The sequence below is a fragment of the Lissotriton vulgaris genome, chromosome 1_1, assembly GCF_964263255.1.
Source record: "Lissotriton vulgaris chromosome 1_1, aLisVul1.2, whole genome shotgun sequence".
NCBI lineage: Eukaryota > Metazoa > Chordata > Amphibia > Caudata > Salamandridae > Lissotriton > Lissotriton vulgaris.
The window spans coordinates 1,118,012,325-1,118,034,787 of record NC_141685.1 but is presented as its reverse complement, the minus strand read 5'-3'; the positions used below and the strand labels follow the sequence as shown (position 1 = coordinate 1,118,034,787).

At 49.5% G+C, this 22,463-nt stretch overlaps 1 protein-coding gene across 1 annotated transcript in view; it reads right to left on the bottom strand.

The window, feature by feature from the left end:
* The window catches only part of DHH (desert hedgehog signaling molecule), a 114,742-nt gene extending 103,395 nt beyond the window's left edge, over positions 1-11,347 (bottom strand). The window contains exon 1 of the mRNA XM_086936478.1: positions 10,671-11,347. Coding sequence (XP_086792604.1) covers positions 10,671-10,976 — 306 coding nt within the window. The 5' untranslated portion in view covers positions 10,977-11,347. The remainder of the gene's footprint in view (positions 1-10,670) is intronic.
* Positions 11,348-22,463: the final 11,116 nt, after the last annotated feature.

The following is a 22,463-nucleotide window of genomic DNA, read 5'->3' as shown; positions in this document are numbered from 1 at the left end:
GGGGAAAGGATGTGGAGAAGAGAGAAATGAGAGAGGCAGCGACACGGGAAGCGCGGGAGAGGGCCTGGAACGGAGAGAGCGGACGGATCATCACTAGTAGCCAAATACGGATATGACCATTAAAAGACCCCCACCTGTGCATCCGATACACGTAGTACGTGACCCCCTCTACGGCGAGAGGTTTCCGAGTGCTCTGTCTGTGGTCCCCCACTCCATCCCACGAGCACCGCTCCAGGTACCGGACCACACCCGGTTCAGGAGACTGTGCTATGGAGGCAGAGAAGCCGAGAGTCGGAGGGAGGGGGGAGGGGGGGTCAGTGAGAGGCACCAGGAGAGGCAACAAGGGGCAATGAGAGGCCAGAAGGGGCAATAAGAGGCACTAGAAGCATAGTAGGGAAAGGAGAGGCACTATCAGGGTCAATGAGGGCAATCAGAAGCACTAGGAGAGGTACCGCAGGTGCAGTATGGACAGGGACGGGCAAAGAGGCACTGTGAGAGGCAACAAATGGCAATGAGAGGCCAGAAGGGGCAATGAGAGGCACAGGGAGAGGCAATGAGGGGAAAGAAGGGGCAATGAGAGGCACTAGGAGAAGCATGGAAGGGCAACCAGAGGCACTAGGAGAGGCAAAGAGGGGCAGCGGATGTGGTCAAAGAGAGCCAGGGAGAGGCAAGGACAGAAACGAAGAGACAGGACCCAGGAAGGGGCTGTTTTAGGGGAAGGGACAGAGAAGGAACCTCAGACAAAAGCAGGGTTTGCAATTGCCAGGGAGCAGACCCAAGAAGCGCCCTGGAAGAACAGGGCACCCAGGTCAGGATTATGGGGCCGGGACGGGTGTGAGGGATAAAGTTAGGGGATGTGAAGGACTGGGTTTAGTGAGGTTAGTGTAAGGCAAAGATTAGAGTGTGTTTAGAATCAGGCTTGGGCTAGTAATAAGGAGAAACTATGAAAACTGGGTTTAGAATCGTGGGGCATGGTTGGAGCTTGGGTTAATGTTAGGATTCATCTTAGAGTTAGGATCAGGAAAGGGGCATGATGGGTTTGGAAACTTTAAAGCAATGGTAGACTTGGGATAGGGCCCTGGGTTGAGATTACGCAGAAAGGATGTGGGCAGGACAGTTATGGTAAGGGGGTGAGACTGAGCTGGCATTAAGGCTTTAGGGGTCTTCTTTGCAATGCAACATCAGGGTTTCTCAATGCTTACTCTGCCACTGAAATCTACACCCTGGGTTCTCCATACTCAACTCTTCACCCTGGACTACCGATATTCAATATTACACCCTGGGCTCTCGACACCCAACTCTATGCCTACAGCTCAGGGTGTAGAGTCGAGTAGCCAATTCTCAACTCTATGCCTAGTAACCAATACTCAGTTCTACACCTATCAATCAACCAACCAATCAGCATTTGCATAGCACCCTAATCCTGGGGGGGGGGGAGGGGGGGGGTATCTAGGTATCATCTGGGCAGGTCCAGGATGACTCTTACTGCTGCGTTTTGGATAGTTCAGAGGTGCTTGAGGAGGAGGGTGGTAGTTCCGGCGTAGAGGACGTTCCTGTACCTAGATTGTAGATACTCAGCTCTACACCTAGAGTTCGGATATTCAACTCTATGCCTAGTAGCCGATACTCAGCACTACAGCTAGAGTTTGGATACTCAGCTCTACACCTAAAGTTCAGACACTCAACTCTACACCTAGAGTTTGGATACTCAGCTTGACGCCTAGTAGCCTATACTTAGCTCTACAACTAGAGTTTGGACACTCAGATTTACACCTAGTAGCCAATACTCAGCTCTATGCCTAGAGTATGGATGCTCAGTTCGACACCTAGAGTTTGGATACTCAGCTCTACACCTAGAGTTTGGATACTCAGCTCTGCACCTAGAGTTTTGATGCTCAGCTCTACACCTAGAGTTTTGATGCTCAGCTCTACACCTAGAGTTTGGATACTCCGCTCTTTACCTAGAGTTTGGATGCTCAGCTCTATACCTAGAGTTTGGATGCTCAGTCTTATACCTAGAGTTTGGATGCTCAGCTCTACACCTAAAGTTTGGATACTCAGCTCTTTACCTAGAGTTTGGATGCTCAGCTCTATACCTAGAGTTTGGATGCTCAGCCTTATACCTAGAGTTTGGATGCTCAGCTCTACACCTAGAGTTTGGATGATCAGCTCTACACCTAGAGTTTGGATACTCAGCTCTTTACCTAGAGTTTGGATGCTCAGCTCTATATTTAGAGTTTGGATGCTCAGCCTTATACCTAGAGTTTGGATGCTTAGCTCTACACCTAGAGTTTTGATGCTCAGCTCTTCACCTAGAGTTTGGATACTCAGCTCTATACCTAGAGTTTTGATTCTCAGCTCTACACCTAGAGTTTTGATGCTCAGCTCTACACCAAAAATTTGGATATTCAGCTCTCTACCTAGAGTTTTGATGCTCAGCTCTGTACCTAGAGTTTGGATGCTCAGCCTTATACCTAGAGTTTGAATGCTCAGCTCTACACCTAAAGTGTGGATACTCAGCTCTTTACCTAGAGTTTGGATGCTCAGCTCTATACCTAGGGTTTGGATGCTCAGCCTTATACCTAGAGTTTTAATGCTCAGCTCTACACCTTAAGTTTGGATACTCAGCTCTTTACCTAGATTTTGGATGCTCAGCTCTATACCTAGAGTTTGGATGCTCAGCTCCACACCTAAAGTTTGGATACTCAGCTCTTTACCTATAGTTTGGATGCACAGCTCTATACCTAGAGTTTGGATGCTCAGCCTTATACCTAGAGTTTGGATGCTGAGCTCTACACCTTAAGTTTGGATACTCAGCTTTTTACCTAGAATTTGGATGCTCAGCTCTATACCTAGAGTGTGGATGCTCAGCCTTATACCTAGAGTGTGGATGCTCAGCCTTATACCTAGAGTTTGGATGCTCAGCTCTATACCTAGAGTTTGGATGCTAGTCCTTATACCTAGAGTTTGGATGCTCAGCTCTACACCTAAAGTTTGGATACTCAGCTCTTTACCTAGAGTTTGGATGCTCAGCTCTATATTTAGAGTTTGGATGCTCAGCCTTATACCTAGAGTTTGGATGCTCAGCTCTACACCTAGAGTTTGGATGATCAGCTCTACACCTAGAGTTTGGATACTCAGCTCTTTACCTAGAGTTTGGATGCTCAGCTCTATATTTAGAGTTTGGATGCTTAGCCTTATACCTAGAGTTTGGATACTCAGCTCTTTACCTAGAGTTTGGATGATCAGCTCTACACCTAGAGTTTTGATGCTCAGCTCTACACCTAGAGTTTGGATACTCAGCTCTATACCTAGAGTTTTGAAGCTCAGCTCTATACCTAGAGTTTTGATGCTCAGCTCTACACCTAGAGTTTGGATACTCAGCTCTATACCTAGAGTTTTGATGCTCAGCTCTACACCTAGAGTTTTGATGCTCAGCTTTACATCAAAAGCTTGGATACTCAGCTCTATACCTAGAGTTTAGATGCTCAGCTCTATACCTAGAGTTTGGATGCTCAGCTCTACACCTAAAGTTTGGATACTCAGCTCTTTACCTAGAGTTTGGATGCTCAGCTCTACACCTTAAGTTTGGATACTCAGCTCTTTACCTAGAGTTTGGATGCTCAGCTCTATACCTAGAGTTTGGATGCTCACCCTTATACCTAGAGTTTGGATGCTGAGCTCTACACCTTAAGTTTGGATACTCAGCTTTTTACCTAGAATTTGGATGCTCAGCTCTATACCTAGAGTCTGGATGCTCAGCCTTATACCTAGAGTGTGAATTCTCAGCCTTATACCTAGAGTTTGGATGCTCAGCTCTGTACCTAGACCTACACCTTAAGTTTGGATGCTCAGCTCTACACCTTAAGTTTGGATACTCAGCTCTTTACCTAGTGTTTGGATGCTCATCTATATGTATAGTTCCCGTGTATCCAACTCTACAACTCTTATACCCGGCTCTGTATTGGCGGCTGTGGCAGTGAACTCTCCACTTGGGGTTCTGATAATAAACTCTATTGCGTGGGCACTTAGCACCCAACGCTAATCCTGGGGCTTGAAAATGCAAATCTGCAAAATCTGCACATGAGGCTCTGATACGACCTCTGCACTTGGGTCCCTGATATGCAACTCTTCAAATGCAGCTGTGGTGCCCTGCTCTACTAGGGGATCCTGGTCTCAGCTCTATACCTAGAGTTTGGATGCTCGTCCTTATACCTAGAGTTTGGATGCTCAGCTCTACACCTAAAGTTTGGATACTCAGCTCTTTACCTAGAGTTTGGATGCTCAGCTCTATATTTAGAGTTTGGATGCTCAGCCTTATACCTAGAGTTTGGATACTCAGCTCTTTACCTAGAGTTTGGATGATCAGCTCTACACCTAGAGTTTTGATGCTCAGCTCTACACCTAGAGTTTGGATACTCAGCTCTATACCTAGAGTTTTGATGCTCAGCTCTATACCTAGAGTTTTGATGCTCAGCTCTACACCTAGAGTTTGGATACTCAGCTCTATACCTAGAGTTTTGATGCTCAGCTCTACACCTAGAGTTTTGATGCTCAGCTTTACATCAAAAGCTTGGATACTCAGCTCTATACCTAGAGTTTAGATGCTCAGCTCTATACCTAGAGTTTGGATGCTCAGCTCTACACCTAAAGTTTGGATACTCAGCTCTTTACCTAGAGTTTGGATGCTCAGCTCTACACCTTAAGTTTGGATACTCAGCTCTTTACCTAGAGTTTGGATGCTCAGCTCTATACCTAGAGTTTGGATGCTCAGCTCTATGCCTAGAGTTTGGATGCTCAGCCTTATACCTAGAGTTTGGATGCTCAGCTCCACACCTAAAGTTTGGATACTCAGCTCTTTACCTAGAGTTTGGATGCTCAGCTCTATACCTAGAGTTTGGATGCTCACCCTTATACCTAGAGTTTGGATGCTGAGCTCTACACCTTAAGTTTGGATACTCAGCTTTTTACCTAGAATTTGGATGCTCAGCTCTATACCTAGAGTCTGGATGCTCAGCCTTATACCTAGAGTATGGATGCTCAGCCTTATACCTAGAGTTTGGATGCTCAGCTCTGTACCTAGAGTTTGGATGCTCAGCCTTATACCTAGAGTTTGGATGCTCAGCTCTACACCTTAAGTTTGGATACTCAGCTCTTTACCTAGTGTTTGGATGCTCATCTATATGTATAGTTCCCGTGTATCCAACTCTACAACTCTTATACCCGGCTCTGTATCGGCGGCTGTGGCAGTGAACTCTCCACTTGGGGTTCTGATAATAAACTCTATTGCGTGGGCACTTAGCACCCAACGCTACTCCTGGGGCTTGAAAATGCAAATCTGCAAAATCTGCACATGAGGCTCTGATACGACCTCTGCACTTGGGTCCCTGATATGCAACTCTTCAAATGCAGCTGTGGTGCCCTGCTCTACTAGGGGATCCTGGTCCCAAAGCTCCCTACGGGAGGCTCTTGAGTCCCAAAAAGGCACCAGGAGCCCCTCTATCCCACTCTCTCTTGGGTTCGTGATGTGCAGCTCTACACTGGGAATCCAATACTCAAAGCTACAGTTGTAAATTATTTACCCAGCTCTTGATCTGTGGCTCTGATATTCTACTCTATTACCAGGACTCTAATGTTGAGCTCAATGCGAAGGCTCTGATACGCAGATCTACACTGGAGGCATTTAGACCCATCTGTACACCTGTCGCTCTGATGCCCAGCCGTACACCTGGAGATCCGAATACCCAACTCTACCAGACGTTCTATCATCTAGCTACGCACCTGGTGCGCTGCTACACAATCCACGCAGGGCTGTGGCACCCCCTTCTAAATATGAGTACTGACTCCAAACTCTACAGATTTCTTGGGTTTCCTACGCCCAACTCCACACTTGGAGATTTTATATTCAAACACTACACTTGTGCTCCAATACCCACCTCGACTCTGGGCTCTGATACCAGACTCCTTCTTGGGGAGGGGTGTACTATTCAACTACACACTTGTAACTCTCAAAACCGGGCTACCTCGGTGGTACCGAAATATAACTCAAAAGCTGGGGTCCAATAACCAACGAACCGAGGACTCCAGTAATCAGCTCTATGTGAAACACCCCACACCCAACTATACATGGCTTTCAATGCCCGATAATACGACCGAGGATCCAATGTCTCTTTCCATCTAGGGTTCCTGTACCAAAATCTGCCCGGGCCCTTGACTCTCAACTGCATACTTTCAGCTCTAAAACCTAACATTGCAGTTATTGCTTGTACATACAGGTCTACATCTGTGATCTTCACACCTAACTTTATGCCTGGAGGTCTCATAACCCAACTCTTTTTGGAGTTCAGATACCCATATCTACCTGGAATCTCAATTCTCAATCGTACACCAATGGTCCTTATAAACAAACCTACTCTTAAGGAGTTGAGTCCCAGCTCTACGCCTGTGAGTGTGGTATTCAACTCTACGCCTTGAGCACTGATGTCAAACGCTACACCTTTGGGCTCTGATACCATGCTGAAACCAGGAATGAGGGGCTCTGATATCAACCTTAAACAGGGTTCTGATGCCAAAGCCTATTTGAGGCTTTTATTTATACCCATCTCCAGACTTTAGATGACTATAGCAAGCCTCACACATGGGCTCAAAAGACCGGGGACCTCATTTATGAAAAGTGACGCATCACTGCGAGAAAACAGCGATGCGTCACTTTTCATTGCGCCCTCCTTGCAACACCAATGATGCGTCATATTTACAGTATGACGCATCATGTCGCAAGGAGTTACAGATACGTCAGTATTTCTGACGTATCTGTAAGCGCAAAAGTGACGCATTGCTGGAGTGTGTCACAAAAGTGACACAACTCAAGCAATGCATCGTTTCACATGGGGCAAGCCCCATGTGAAAGAGCCTGCGTCAGTCTTACGCCTGCTGTGAGGCAGGCACAAGATTTTGACGCAACGGCGTCCTAGAAGTGACGCAGTGAAATCTCATAGATTTCACTGCGTCACTTCTACGAGGCTCCCTGCATACATTATACCTGACGCAGGTATAATGTAGCGCAGAGGTTTACAAAGTGAGTCACTTTGTAAATAGTGTGCAACAGGAGGCATGTTTTACGCCGCCGATGCGTCACAAAAAGTGACGCATCAGAAGCGCAAAACTGACGCATGGCCTCATAAATGAGGCCCCTGGACTCTAAAACCCCAAACCCAACCCGAGTCCATCACAACTATTTCCACGCCTGTGTCCCTGAAACCAAGTCCAACACCTCACCCGAGTCCCTCACAACCTTACCCCCACAATTTTGAGTCACCTCATTACCTACCTACTTTGCCTTGCTGATTTTATACTCCGCTGTACAGTTGGGCTGTGGGACTCACTATTAAACATGTTTCTCTCGCTCCCCCGCCGCATATACTGGGGCGCTGATAGTTCTAACCTGAAGCTCTGTTACCCAACTCAAACACAGGACTCGGACACCCAACTCTTCTCCTGAAACTCAACACCAAACCCTACACTTGGGGCTCTAAACCCCACTCTACACCTGGGGCTCCTTGTACCCGGCTATACACCCGTGGCTTTCATACCCAACTAACTACCCACTGCTTTGATAAGAAGCAAGACACAAGGATTCCTGAAAACAAACTCGACATTTGGGTTCTTGACTTCAAACTTCGCCCTTAGGGTTCTGAACCCCGTCTCCACACCTGTGGATCTTGATACCCATCTCTGTACGCGAGGCGCTGATACCTAATGCTGTTCCTGATGATTTTATAGCCAACTCTATACCTGGGTTCCTGATCCCCAAATCTGCATCTTGAGCAATACTCAATACCTCGGTAATTTGTCATTTTGACGAATTCCTCAAATGAAGACAGATTGATGAAACGTCGTTTTAGGGAAAAATTAAAATGACGATCTATTTTTTCTATTAAAATATAATGTTTTGTGGGAAAGTAAAAACTGAGAAAGAAGAGGACAGCGTACCAAAGACGTAAGAATGGAAAAGGGGTTGGTATACATTTATAGGGGTACCTATAGGGGGAATAAAGATTTAGTATAAAAAAAAACGTTAATAAATCTGGAGTGGGAGTAAGAGGTTTGCAAACGTAGATGGGAATTAAGAGGGAGGGGGTGGTGTTTTAAAGGACAGAGGGAGTAAGGGGTTTGTAAATCAAATAAAAGGAAATAAATCAGGACGGGGAGTAAGGGGGTTGTAAAAAGTGCGATACGGGCACATGGGGAGTAAGTGCTTTTATAATATATTGGAGTACAGCTGGGGTGGAGTAAGGGTTTTAAAGTAGGGAGTAAAGCAGAGTGGGAGTAAGCGGAGTGTTTTAAAAGTGAGTAATGAAGGAGGATAAAGTAAAGGTGTTTCAAAAACAATAGGAGTGAAGCGGGAAAGGAATAAGGGGTTTGAAAAATAAATGGAATAATGTGAGGTGAGCGCAAGGGGTCGGAAGAAAGGGAGTAAAACTGGAGAGGGAGTTAGGGGTTTGCAAAAACCTGGGTGTAAATCCAAAGAAGAAGTAACAGGTTTAATTTAAAAAAAGGAGTGAAGCTGGAGGGGAGTAAAATGTTTTTAAAAAGGAAGCAAAGAGGCATTAAGGGGTGTGTAAAACAATTGGAGTAAAGCAGTGGAGAGTAAGGGGTTTAAAAAAGGAAATTTAGCGGGAGTCAAAGTGAGGTATTAGTTAACAAATGGAGTACAGCAGGAGGGGATTCAAGGGTTTGTAAAGAAAAAACGTAAAGTGGAAGGGAAAGTAAGGAGTTTGGGAAAAAATGGAGAGAAGAGTGTCTTAAAAAAGGGAAAGGAGGGCAATGGGCTGGGGGGGGGGGGTCCCTTAAATGTTGTAAAGCGAAACTCAAACATGCAGAAGAGGGAAAGTTTCTTCAAGAATGGATTTCTGCAGGTTGCTTTGCTCAACCTAGTGAAAGCCATACTAAAAGAAAAATTCGTCAACACTGGTTCGACAAAGTAAATTCTTCAGAACCATTTTCTACATGTCGGGTTTTCATCAAGATCACATACAACCACCCAGTTATACGGGGCTCGTTGCCCCAACTCTACACCTGGGGCTCCCGATAATGAGCTCTCATCCTCAGGCTGGGTTGATGCCCTTCTCTGCCCAGGCTTTGATACCAAACCCTTCACACACACATGGGGCACTCGGTTTTGATACTCAGTTCTGCTTATGAGGATGTAGTGCCCAGCTCTTCACTTGGGGATGCTGATACCCAAACCTACACCTAGGGCACATCATGACCAGCTGTACATCTAGAATTGTAGGGTACCAATGTTTACAACTGGACCTGCTGAGACTAAACTGTACAGCTGGGGCTACTGATACCCAATTCTACCACCGAGGCTCTCAATGCTAAAAGCTACACCCGGGGCACACAAAGTTATGGATACCTGCTGTGGTCGAAACCCAACTCTACCCTTGGCCTCCGATACCCAATATTATACCCATGGCTTTCAATCTCCATCTCTATCGCTAGGACTCTGATACCCAAATCTACATCTGAGACTCTCAACACCAACCTCTACCCTCGGGTCTCTAAAACCCTAGCTACTGTCGGGGCAGGGGTGCCTGACTCTACACCTAGGGTTCATTCTACCCAGATGTACACCTATGGCTTTGAAACCCAACTCCATGTCGTAGTATGGCGCACAACACCATGAAACCACATTCGACTCTTCGGCTCTTGATATCAAACTGAAACCTGTTCTCTACGCCTGGTGATCTTTTTGTTTTAACAACTTTATTTAGACATTTGAAACTGTTAAATGGCCATAGCAACATGTCTAGAGAGCGGCGTCCTCGGATATACATGAGCATACACACAAGGATGAGCGATACTCCTCTGCTGATCTTAATACCCACCTCTGTAAGTGCTGATACTTAACTCTATTCAAGAGGTTTGTTTACTAAACTCTATTCCTCGGGTTCCTATGCCCAAATCTGCATCGCAAGCTCTGATACTCATCCCTAGATTTGGGGTTTTAGCAATCCACCTTTCCGTCTTTAATTAATTTGATATCCACCTCTACCTGAGGCTTTTATCCCTAACTCTACACCTGGGGCTCCCGATACTCAGCGGCTGTGGTTGATAGCCACCTCTGCCTGGACTCTAAATACCAAGCCCTACATCTGGGACACTTGTCAGCCAACTCTACTCGCGAGGCTCTAGTGGCCAAATGTACACATGGGGCTCTTGATACAACTCTACTCATAGGTAACTTGATGGCTAGCTGCACCCCGTGGGTTGTTAAACACCACTGTCTACACTGGGGGTCAGTGATGCCCATGACTATCCCTGGGTCTTGGGGATACCCTACTGTACAACAAGGGCTCTCGATGCTGATCTCTACTTAGGGGTTCTTGGGAGCCAACTCTACACCAGCCATTGTCAATAATAAGCTCTACATGTGGTTGAAGCTCACATTACACTTGGGGCCACTTTTGATTCTGAACTCTGCATCTGCTGGTCTCCATGGCCAACGCTATCAGTGGGGCTCTGATGCACAAGGGGATGCAGGAAACTGTGATGCTAAGGTTAACAGTGGAGGGGGGGGGGGGGTGGGTTGAGAGCCAGCTCTACACCCCGGCTCTGATACTGACTTTTTGACTCCCGCATAAGCCCGCCCCCCACCAGGCAGATACCTCGGTCATCAGACGGTCAGCCCCTGTGTTCTCCTCGTCCTTGAAGATAATGTCGGGGTTGTAGTTGGGCACCAGCTCCCCGTATCTGTCCGAGCTCCGGGTGATCTTGCCCTCTGCCTTCCCGCTGGCTCCCAGAGTTTTCTCGGGCACGTTGGGCACAAACTGCCTGAGACGCAGTGGGTTCAGCTTTCGAGGGTACCTTGGGCGACCCACTGGTCCGCGGCCAGGCCCGCACCCTCGGGCGGGGGCAGTCAGGAGCCAGCAGCACAAGCAGAGCATGGTGGGCCTGAGTAGGACCCCCCGCATGGCCAAGCAAGGCCCCCTGGTCCTCCTAGACCAGGTGCCAGCTCATTGAACCCAGCGCCACCCCTGCTCGGGTCCCTCAGTCACTGGTGGCGCAAGCTGAAGATGGTGGGGTGAGAAAGATCTTGTGTGTGCCCAGGGAAGGCCTGCTTCTCGTGACTCCCATGCCAGCACTGCTCTAGCCACCCTGGAACCTGTGGGGGGTCATCGCCCCTCAGTTGCTTCTGGCACAGGCTCTTCTGAGCAGGACTCTACGGATGCCCAGATGGGTCTTGACTCCTTCTGCACCCTTGTTAATGCCCTATACTATGCGTTGCTCTCTACTCCTCCTGGCCCCTGTGCCAGTCCATGCTATTCCTGGACCCTATGCCAGTCTTTGGGGCTCGGGCATCACGTACCAGAGTCTCTGCTTCCTGCCCCTGGGCCAGGGCGTTAGTTCTCATGCACCATGTGTCAGTCTCGGGCAGGCATCTCTTCCCCTGGACCAGCTCCTCGTTCCCCTGGACTCTGTGCCAGACCCCCGGTTCCGGCGGTGATGCTATTCCTGCAGTCCCTGTTGCTCTGGGATCTCGTGCCTGGTTCTCCTGGCCCCTATGCCGGTCCCTATACCTTGAGCGAATCCTATGGCCTGTCCTTGGCTCTGTTGAACCCTGCACCGGTGTCTTTCCTTTCTGGCTGTGTGCCAGTCGTCGGTTCTGCTTGGGCAGTCCCTTGTCCTCCGGGAACACGTGCCTGTCCCTGGTCCTTCTCAGTCCTGTGGCAGCTTGTGCCTCCTGTGCCAGTGGGGCACTCAGTGGCCCCTGTGCCAATGGCGGGTCACCCAGCACCCGGACCAGTCCGCTGTGTCGGTCTCATCCACCGGACTTTAGCAAGTCCCTGGTCCTCCTGTACCCTGGTCCAGTTTGGCGGTCCTGGGCTCTGTGCCAGTCGGTGGTCCTTATGCACCTCTTGCCAGTCTCTACTCCTCCAGGAAAGAGTGCCAGTCGCGGCCGCCTGCACTCTGCACTGGCCCCTGGTCCTGCTTGGCAGCCCGGTCAGCGTCCCTCGGGCGCTGCTGGCACAAGCGGAGTGACAGCAGGAGGCGCTGCCAAGGCAGGGCCCCTTCTCTACCAGGGTCCGGCCCCTTCCTGACCAGGGGCAGATCTCGGAGCGCGATAATCCTCCTCCTGGGATCGGCTAATTCCTGCCTGGGCCGTATCGCGAGTGCACTCGGAAGTGACCGGCCACATCCAACGCCGCCTACTTCTAAGCATTCCCAGAGCGGGCAGCGCGCTGTCCAAGATCACACCGTTCAGCAAAGCCGCTAAGCGAGAATTAGAGCGCGAGTCTCTGAGCTCTTCAGCCGGCCGCTTAAACACTTGACCACGATGGCAACCCCCCCACCGCTGAACCACATCTGAGCCCCGGGAGGGGGTCACTGTGCCGTTTTCGGACCCTTAAGGAAAGCATGTCTCCATGTCATCGTCAGTCTGGGCTCCCATCAGCAGCTTCGTTCGGTTCCCTCGCTTGCTCTCACTGAAAAAGTCGACCCCTGAGCTGGACGTCTATAGTGGCCCCGCCCGCATCCAACTAGCTCGCCTTGATTCCCAGATAGACTGTTTTCCTCCAGTGTTTGGCTGTCTCGTTTTCGGCCTCAGGCCGAGCACCTGGCGCCGAATGGCTGTCTTTTCCTCACCGAGGGACGGAAAGTTTCATTTTTTTCTACTACTGAGTGAAGCTGTCTCTTGCTCAGCCTTACCTCAGCTTTGGGCTAGGCGTCCCTTTTATTCTTTGGCGGAGCGGTCTCATTTTCTGCCCTGTGTAAGGTGCCTCTCCTGGGAGTGGCTGCTTCTAGCTGGGTCTTAGGCTCGGAGCATCTGTTTTTTTCTGAGTGTACCTGTCTCTTGCTCAGCCCCAGTCTGGGGTGTCTCTTCCTCTGTCTCAGGCTGGGGTCTCGTGTGTAGCTCTCTTTCCCAGCCACGCTGTCTGCGCCTTTGCTCCCGGATGTAGCGGTGTCATGCAGCTACAGCTGTCTTCTTCTCAGCTCCCAGGCGAAGCGTCTCTTTTACTGAGTCCTGGGTGTATCGTCAAGATAGGTGTCGCTTCACTTGTGAGTGGCTGTCCCTTCTTCGTTCAAGGTCTCTCTTTCCTATTGGGTGTAATTGCTCTTGCCCATACCAAAGCTAGGCGTCTCTCTCTTCTTGGGTGACGCGGTCTCTTCTTAAGTTCCCAGTTGACAACACTTGGCTCCTGTGTCTGGCAGTCCTGTCCTCAGTCCGTACAAATAGTATATGTTGTCTCGAAGGTGTAGCAGTCTCTTCTTTAGTCAAAAACCCGTTTACCTCTACGTCACTTTGTTCTTTCGGTTTGCTGTCTCTTTCTTAGTCCCAGGGTGTCCGTTCTCCTTAAGCGCCTAGCTTTCCCATCTCCAGTCTCACACTGTTCCTCCTGTTTATAGCTGTCTCTTTCGCTCTCTCCAGGCTGGAACAGGACGTGTCATCCCCAGTCGTTTGTCTCTTTTACTCCTGGTTCTAGCTGTCTCTTTGCTCAAGCTCGTATAGTCTGTCTCGTCCCCAAGTTAAGCCAGCCGTCACTTTTCGTCGTCTGTGTAACTGGCACTTCCCCGGCCTCACGCTTGTCTCTTTTTCTCACGGGGGTAGTGCTCCCCTCTTCACTCGCCAGGCTGCGATAGGCTGTCTCTCTTGGCATCCCAGCCCAGATGTGTCTGCGTCTCTTTGAACCCCTCGCTCTCTCGCGGGTGCTTACAAGGGGCGTGTGTGCAGCCAGCTCGCGGCAGCAGGTGTCCTTGGCCGAAAGTCTCAGGACTGACATCTCTCTGCGTCCACTCTCCCTGCCGTCCTGTGCTCCCTCCTTGGAACCTGCACCTCCCCGGAGGGAGCCTCTGTCCCTCGGCCTCACCCCCGCACTGCCTCCGCACTCTCTTTCAGCATGTCCCTCAGCTTGCAGGCTAGCCCGCCAGAGCCATCGCTTGCATTCAGTACCGGAGGGGCCTCAGCGCTAGCACTTGATCCCCACTGCCCCTAAACTCCGGCTGTCGCTGCCCTCGTCGCCCGTCTGTCCATCGATGCTCCCCGCGCTCACTGCGCCATCCTTCCTTGCGCTTGTCTCCTCTGCGCCCTCAGTGCGTCGTCCCTCAGCGCTCCCAAGGCCGCTCAGCGCCTCGTGCACCCTCGGCTCTCATTGGTGCCCTGCTCTTTCAGCGTCCAGGATCACCTCACTGCACCGTGCCCTCTGCGCCCTTATTTCTCCCGAATCATGCCCTGTCTGCTCCAATCCATCGATGCTCCGGTTCTTCTGCCCCGTCCCTCCACACACACAGCCCAGTTACAGACCCTGCACCCCAGGCACGCACCCGACTCCTCTCCGGGCACGCCCCTCCGGCGCGCCCCTGATTGCGCCACCAGGGCTGTTAATTGTTAATGAGCAGGTAATGGTCAGGGCGTGTGGCGGGAGGAGGTTGGGGGAAGTTCTGCTCCCATGCACACCACTCCAGCTCTTTCCATGCCACAGAGCCCTGAAGGCCCAAAGGGCTGAAAAAGTGCACGTGAGTGATACAAATGTAGAGTCCCAGAAAGCATTGGCAAAGTCAATAGGTCTCACCTACGGAAGAGCTATTGGCTTTGCCAATGTGTTTTAGCCATGTTGTACACCAGAGTGGCGGCTGTTCAGCATCACTAAGTTAGTGTCTTACAGTGGGTGGCATAGAGTGGAGCCGCGCAGAGTGACATACAGTGGAGTGTCATAGATCGGAGTGGACTGGTGTAGAGTGCACTGACATGGAGTGTGGCAGAGTATAGTTGCATAGAGTGCAGTGGCGTAGAGTGCAGCGGCATAGAATTTAGAGTTGTACAATGCAGCATCGTAGCATGCAGTGGCATAGATTTGTGTTGCATAGTAGAGTGAATTGGCGTAGAGTGGTGCAGAGTAGAGTGGTGTAGAGTGATGCAGAATCAAGTATAGTGAAGAAGAGTGCAGTGGCATAGTGTGGAGTGCTGCAAAGTGTAGAGGCATAGAGTGGAGTGAGATAAAGAACTTAAACAGTCCCAAGACTGTTTAAGTTCTTTATCTCAATCCTCCTTGTCCCAAATTGGACGATTCAGGAAACCTCCCTTTCTTTTGGTATTTATAGAGTGGAGTGATGCAGAGTAGAGTGGTGTAGAGTGTTTTGGTATTGAATGCAGTTGTGCAGAGTAGAGGTGTAGCGTTCAGTGGCTTTGAGGGCAGTGCTGCAGAGTAGAATGTCATAGAGTTCACTCGTGTAGAGTGGCATAGAGTGCATTGGCGTAGAGAGGTGTTGAGTAGAGTGCCATAGAGTGCAGTGGAGCAGAGTAGAGTACAGTGGCGTAGAGTGCAGTGGCGCAGAGTGCAGTGGTGTACTTTTAGTGGCATAGAGTAGAGTTGTGCAGAGCAGAATGCCGTGGTATCAAATGGCATACATTGCAGTTGAATGGCATAGAGTAAACTGGACTGTTGTAGCGTGCATTTCCATAGTGTTATAGAGTGTGGTGGCGTAGAGTGCAATGAAGTAGAGTGTAGAGCATAGAATTCAGCAGCATACAATGCAGTGTTGTACAATGCAATGGCATAGATTAGAGTGGTGCAAAGTAGAGTGCAGTGGCGTAGAGTGCAGTAGTGCAGAGTGGAATTGTGCATAGTAGAGTGGCATAGAGTGCAGAACTACAGAGTAGAGTAAAGTGGCATAGATGGCAGGGAGTGCAGTGGTGTAGAGATGCAGAGTAAAGTGACATAGAGTGCAGAAATATAGAATTCAGTCCTGTACAATGCAGAGTCGTAGAATGAAGTGGCGTAGATTAGGCTGGTGCATAGTAGAGTGCAGTGGCGTAGAGTGCAGTGGTGCAGAATAGAGTGCAGTAGTGCAGAGTACTGTGGCGTAGAATACAGTGATGCAGAGTAGAGTGGCATAGAATAGGGAGGCAGAGAGTGCAGTGGCATAGAGGGCTTTGATGCAGAGTGATGCAGTCCACGCACCCAACCACCGAACCAACAAACCCCACCGCCACCCTCCGCACCTGGACCACGGTGACCACCAAAGACACAGCCCGCACGATGAACACCATCCACTCCGGCTCCCCAACCGACCCCTGCCCCCACCACGTCTTCAACAAGGCCGACTCCACCATCGCACCCCAACTCCGGGACATCATCAACACCTCCTTCAACACCGCCACCTTCCCGGAGAGCTGGAAGCATGCCAAGCTCAGCGCCCTACTGAAGAAACCAACAGCGGACCCCACCAACCTAAAAAACTTCCGACCCATCTCGCTCCTCCCCTTTCCTGCCAAAGTCATTGAGAAGATCGTCAACAAACAGCTTGCCGCCTTCCTCGAGACGAACGGATCCCTCGACCCCTCGCAGTCCGGTTTCAGAGCCAACCACAGCACCGAGACCGCCCTCATCGCAGCCACCGACGACATCCGAGCCCTGCTCGACAACGGGGAAAGATCGGCACTCATCCTCCTGGACCTCTCCGCAGCATTCAACACTGTCTGCCACCGCACCCTAGTCCAACGCCTGGACAACACCGGCATCCAAGATAAGGCACTGAAATGGATCATCTCATTCCTCGCCGGAAGAACGCAGAGAGTCCGCCTCCCCCCGTTTCGATCCGAGGCCACCAAAGTCATCTGTGGCGTCCCGCAAGGATCATCACTCAGCCCCACCCTCTTCAACGTCTACATGAGACCTCTAGCTGCCATCGCACGCCAACACAACCTCAACATCATTTCCTATGCCGACGACACCCAGCTGATCCTCTCCCTCACCAGAGACCCCGACACCGCCAGAACCAGCCTACACGAAGGGATGAAAGACGTCGCCGAGTGGATGAAGAACAGCCGCCTGAAACTGAACTCAGACAAGACGGAGGTCCTCATCCTGGGACACTCACCCTCCGCCTGGGACGACTCCTGGTGGCCCCCAGCCCTGGGCACCGCTCCCAAGCCAACAGACCACGCACGCAACCTGGGCTTCTTCCTGGACCCCTCCCTCTCGATGACCAGACAAGTCAACGCCGTATCCTCATCATGCTTTCACACCCTTCACATGCTTCGCAAGATCTTCCGATGGATCCCGACCGAAACCAGGAAGACAGTCACCCAGGCCCTCGTCACCAGCCGGCTGAACTATGGAAACACCCTCTACGCCGGAACTACACTCCAACGCATCCAGAACGCCTCCGCCCGACTCATTCTGGACATCCCCCGACGCAGCCACATCTCTGGCCACCTAAGGGACCTGCACTGGCTCCCCGTCGACAAGAGGATCACGTTCAGGCTCCTCACCCATGCACACAAGTCCCTCCACGACCTGGGCCCCAAGTACCTCAACGACCGACTGACCTTCTACACGCCCACCCGCCAGCTACGGTCTACCAGCCCCGCCCTCGCAACCGTACCACGCATCCAAAGAGCCACCGCCAGAGGCAGATCCTTCTCCTACCTGGCGGCCAGGACATGGAACTCCCTCCCCATCCACCTCCGGCTGACCCAGGACCACCTCGCCTTCAGGAGACAACTCAAGACCTGGCTGTTCGAGCAGTAGCGAACCCCTTCCCCCAAGCGCCTTGAGACCCTTCCGGGTGAGTAGCGCGCTATACAAATGCCGTGATTGATTGATTGATTGATTGAGTGGAGTGGAGAAGTGCATTGGCATAGAGCGCAGTAGTGCAGAGTAGAGTGGCGTAGAATTCACCGGTGGAGATTGCAGTGTTGCAGAGTAGAATGTCATAGAGTACAGTGGTGGAGAGTGGTATAGAGTGTATTGGCATAGAGTGCAGTGGCGTAGAGTTGCCTAGAGAGTAGTGCCATAGAATATAGTGGTGCAGAATAGATTGCAGTCATGTAGAGTGCATTTGAGTAGAGCGGAGTGGGTCAGAGTGAAGTAGAGTGGCATAGAGTGCAGTGGCACAGAGTGCATTGGCATAGAGAATATTGTTTCAGAGTAGAGTGAAGTGGCCTAGAGTGGAGTGGTGCGGGGTGGAGTGATGTAGTGTAGAGTAAAGTGGTGTAGCGTGTAATGGCAGAGAGTAAAGTGGTGTAGAGTGCAATGGCATAGAGTACAGTAATGCAGAGTAGATTAGAGTGGTGTACAGTGGATTGGCATAGAGTGCAGGAGTGTACAGTTGAGTGGTACAGTGTAGAGTGCCTTGGCATAGAGTGCAGTGTTGCAGAGTGGCGTAGAGTGGAGCTGTGCAGAGTAGGGTGGAGTGGCCTTGACTGGAGTGGTGTAGAGTGTAGTGGCGAAGAGTGCAGTGGTGTAGAGAAGAGAGGCATGGAGTACATTGACATAGAGTAGAGTGGTGCAGAGTAGAGCAGAGAGGTGTAGAGTGAAGTGGTGTGCAGTACAGTGGCATAGAGTGGAGTGGTGCAGAGTAGAGTAGAATGGCGTACAGTGCAGTGATGCTGAGTAGAGTGATGTAGAGTGGAGTGGTGCAGAATAGAGTGCAGTGGCGTGGAGTGGTGCAGAGTAGAGTGGAGTATGCATGGTGTGCTAGCACACTGCCACTACAACCAACATTTTCAATTCAAATGACCATTACATTTGCAGAGACATACAGTTATACTAATAAAACGATACAATACACAAGCGATAATGTGTGGAAATGGCATCACCTAGTGTATTGATTTGTTTTGATCATATTAAAATATCTGTTTCTGTTAGATTTGTGGGTCTCCAGTTGGCACAGGTAGGTACGTGTGACAAATAGGGATCCTCTCCTCTAGTCAGGATAAGGGGATTATACTCCCAAAATAACCCCTGCTCACCCCCTTGGTAGCTTGGCATGGGCTTTACTTCAGAGGCGTTGTAAGTTAAGCAGTTGTGACCACATACAGTAACCCAGTGACAACACTACAAATGGACACCACACAGGTTTTATATAAAACATAAATAGACTTAATATAGAGTTACCACAAGACCATAAACAACAAAAATGCACACTATGATTACTTTAAGATGGTAGATTTAAGCTTAGTTCAGTTCAGTTCTTAGATGCGACACTCTGAATCAATGTACCTTAGGTTCCGTTGCGCTTCCATGACAAGCAATGTCACAGCGATGGGAAATGCGGCTGTGAGAAGTTAGCCTGGCATATGATGTCCACTAGTTCTAGTGGGCACCTTGCACCAGTCTAATCGACCCTTATTGATGGTGGTTGTAAAGTCAACCTTATAGAAAGCTATCCTAGTGGTAGCATGAATCAGCAGTCTTCAGGCTAAGACTTCAGTAGGCGAGTAAAGCAAGTTGTTTTACCATATATAATCCATTGAATACCAAATTAAAGGACACCATACAAGGTATATATCAAATATATATGTATTTAATCTACACACAACCCCTCTGCACTCTTTATGAGGTCAGAGGTAAAAATACAATACAAGTCACACAGTTAATATGAAATGCGTTACTTACCTGTAACTGCAGTTATCCAGTATTGGTGTCTTTCATAGATTCAATGCCTGAATCATTCCCCGTTGTCGGGATGGGAGTCTCCGGTACAACAATAAGTAATGTCCTATAGACATATATAGAGAAAAGTAGGCCTAGAGGCCTCCCTTAGTAACATATCCATGTCCTTTTGTAAAAAGGATCAAACTATAGAGAAGAGCCAATCAGCTGCCACCTCCCTCTAGAACCTTCCTGTCAGGAGCCTCAGTACCTCAGATTTTCGTACGCACTAAGCTAAGTAGGCGTGTTACTGAGAGAATTAGGTGAGTCCTTCCAGGGAAGGCGGGTGGGTTGAATGTGAATCTATGAAAGACACCAATACTGGATAGCTGCAGTTACAGGTAAGTAACGCATTTCTTATCCAGTATTATTGGTGTCTTTCATAGATTCACATGCCTGAATCAGAGTAGCAAGCAATGACAAGTGCACATTTCTGATGGAACAGCATATACAAGTCCTTAGGTAAGACACCATGCGAGCATGAACCATCAATAGACATCAACAATAAGCATTAGTAAAGAAATGTGCATACCAGAGTAGGATGGAGGGACGGAGGAAGGCTCACCTTACTGAAATAGATGGCGTAACACTGCTTGTCCCACTGCTGCATCCTTCATCAGCTCTGTATCCAGGCAGTAGTGCCTAGTGAAGGTATGCAGCGACTTCCATGTTGCAGCCCTGCAAATGTCAATGACTGGCACCCCTGCAAAGAGTGCCATAGAAGTGGACATAGCTCTTGTGGAGTGCGCTTTCACTTTGGAATGCAATGGCTGTCCAGCTTGGTTATGACAGAAAGTAATGGCTGCAGAAATCCATTGTGAGATGCTCTGCTTGGTAAGCGGTAGACCCTTCCTAGATCTGCTGTAAGCTACGAACAGCTGGTTAGATTTTCTGAATGTTTTCGTTTTGTCAATATAAAATTTCAAGCATCGTTTGAGATTTAAAGAATGCAGCGATCTCTCAGCTGCTGTGCTTGGGTTTGGAAAGAAGGAATGTAGAACCACAGGTTCATTTAGGTGGAAGTCCGACGGGACCTTTGGGATAAACCTAGGATTGGTTCTCAGGATTACTCTGTCGTTTTTAACCTGTAGAAAAGGATCCTGGATTGATAACGCCTGTAGCTCACTCACCCTCCTTGCAGATGTGAGCGCTAGGAAGAGTGCCGTCTTTCACGAGACATACTTTAGGTCGGCTCTGTGTACTGGTTCGAACGGATGTTTCATGAGCTGATTAAGAACCACATTGAGATGCCAGGTAGGTGGCAACATCCTTACTGGCGGGAAAGACCTGTATAATCCCTTTAGAAATTGCTTAATCAACCTGCTTAACCAGAGAGATGGACTCGTTGAAGTTCTTTTATAACGAGATATTGCTGCCAAATGTACTTTAATGGAGGAGTTGGCTAGGCCCGACTGTGCCAGATGTAATAGATAAGGTAAGATTTGCTCTGGTGAGGAGGAGAAAGGCCGAATTCCTTGATCTGCACACCAAACACAAAAGTGCTTCCATTTCAGGGAATACGTTTTGGTCGTGCTATCCGCCCTTGCTCTGGCAAGAATGTCTCTACAGTCTTGTGGAATATTCAGATTCCGGAACTCTCGGAACTCAGGAGCCAGGCAGCTAACCTGAGAGACTTCAGATCCGGATGTTGAACTTGTTTGTTGTTCATCGTGAGCAGAGATGGATACTGCCGCAGGTGGATCGGGGGTTTCAGGGATAGACGGTGGAGCTCGGTGAACCAATGTTGCCTCGGCCAAGTTGGGGCTATTAGGATCAGAGTACAAGGCTCCACCTTAATTTTCCTTAGGACTCTGGGAAGCATCGGGAATGGCGGAAAAGCGTACGCAAAGACGTTGAGCCATGCAATGGAAAATGCATTCCCTAGAGACCCTGACTGGGGATGCCAACTTGCGAAGTGTGGGAATTTGGCGTTCACTCTCGTCGCAAATAGATCGATTTGTGGCGTGCCCCATCTGGAGAAGATCTGGTCGATAATTTGTTGATCTAGCTCCCACTCGTGTGACAATGTTTTCTGTCTGCTCAACGCGTTGGTGAGCACATTGTCTGTGCCTGGGACATATTCCGCCCTTAGGGCTACATTGTTGAGTATGAGCCTAATCCAGATTTTTTGCGACTCGCGAGAGAGTGTCAGCGAGCGCCTCCCTCCCTGTTTGTTGGGATAGTCAATCCTTGAGATAGGTTCTTTGGCGACATCCACCAGGGTAAAGCCTTGACCATTTGCACTGTCACCTTTATGCGGTCGTCGACTGACCCCATGCATTGCACCCACTGCGTGGACAGTGCCTCTTGCAGAGGACGCATCCGCAGACGGCAATGTGGTATCAGTAGGATGCACGATGACATCATCCCCAAAAGGGACTTGAAGAGACGAACCATTGACACTTTCTTCGAGGCCACTGTCGAGGCCAGAGAAAGGAGCTTGCGTTTTCTCTCCTTTGATGGGAACGCTCTTGCAGAACATGTGTCCAGGGTTGCCCCCAGAAAGGTGATGGTTTGAGAAGGCTGCAGGATCGATTTCTCTTGGTTGAGCGTAAGACCCAGATGATCGAAGAGACTGAGACAGGCGTTGGAGGATCTGGAAGCGTCTGTGAAGGATGGTGCTTTTATTAGCCAGTCGTCCAGTTATGGGAAGACTTGGTGACCGTGCTGTCTGAGGTAAGCCGCCACTGGGGAGAGACATTTGGTGAAGATGCGGGGCGCCAATTTGAGACCAAAGGGCAGGACACGGAACTGAAAGTGTCTGCCCACTACTGCAAACCTCAGGTACTTTTTGTGATTTTTGTGAATTGGAATATGAAAGTACACGTCCTGTAAATCCAGTGCTGCCATGAAATCTCCCTCCTCCAGAAGATGCAGGACTTCTTGTATCATGACCATGTGACACAACTGCTTCCTCAAGAATTTGTTCAATGCCCTGAGGTCTAGTATCGGCCTCCATTTCTTCTCTTTTCTCTGGATAAGAAAGAATCGGGAATAAAATCCCTTCCCCTTCTGTGATGATGG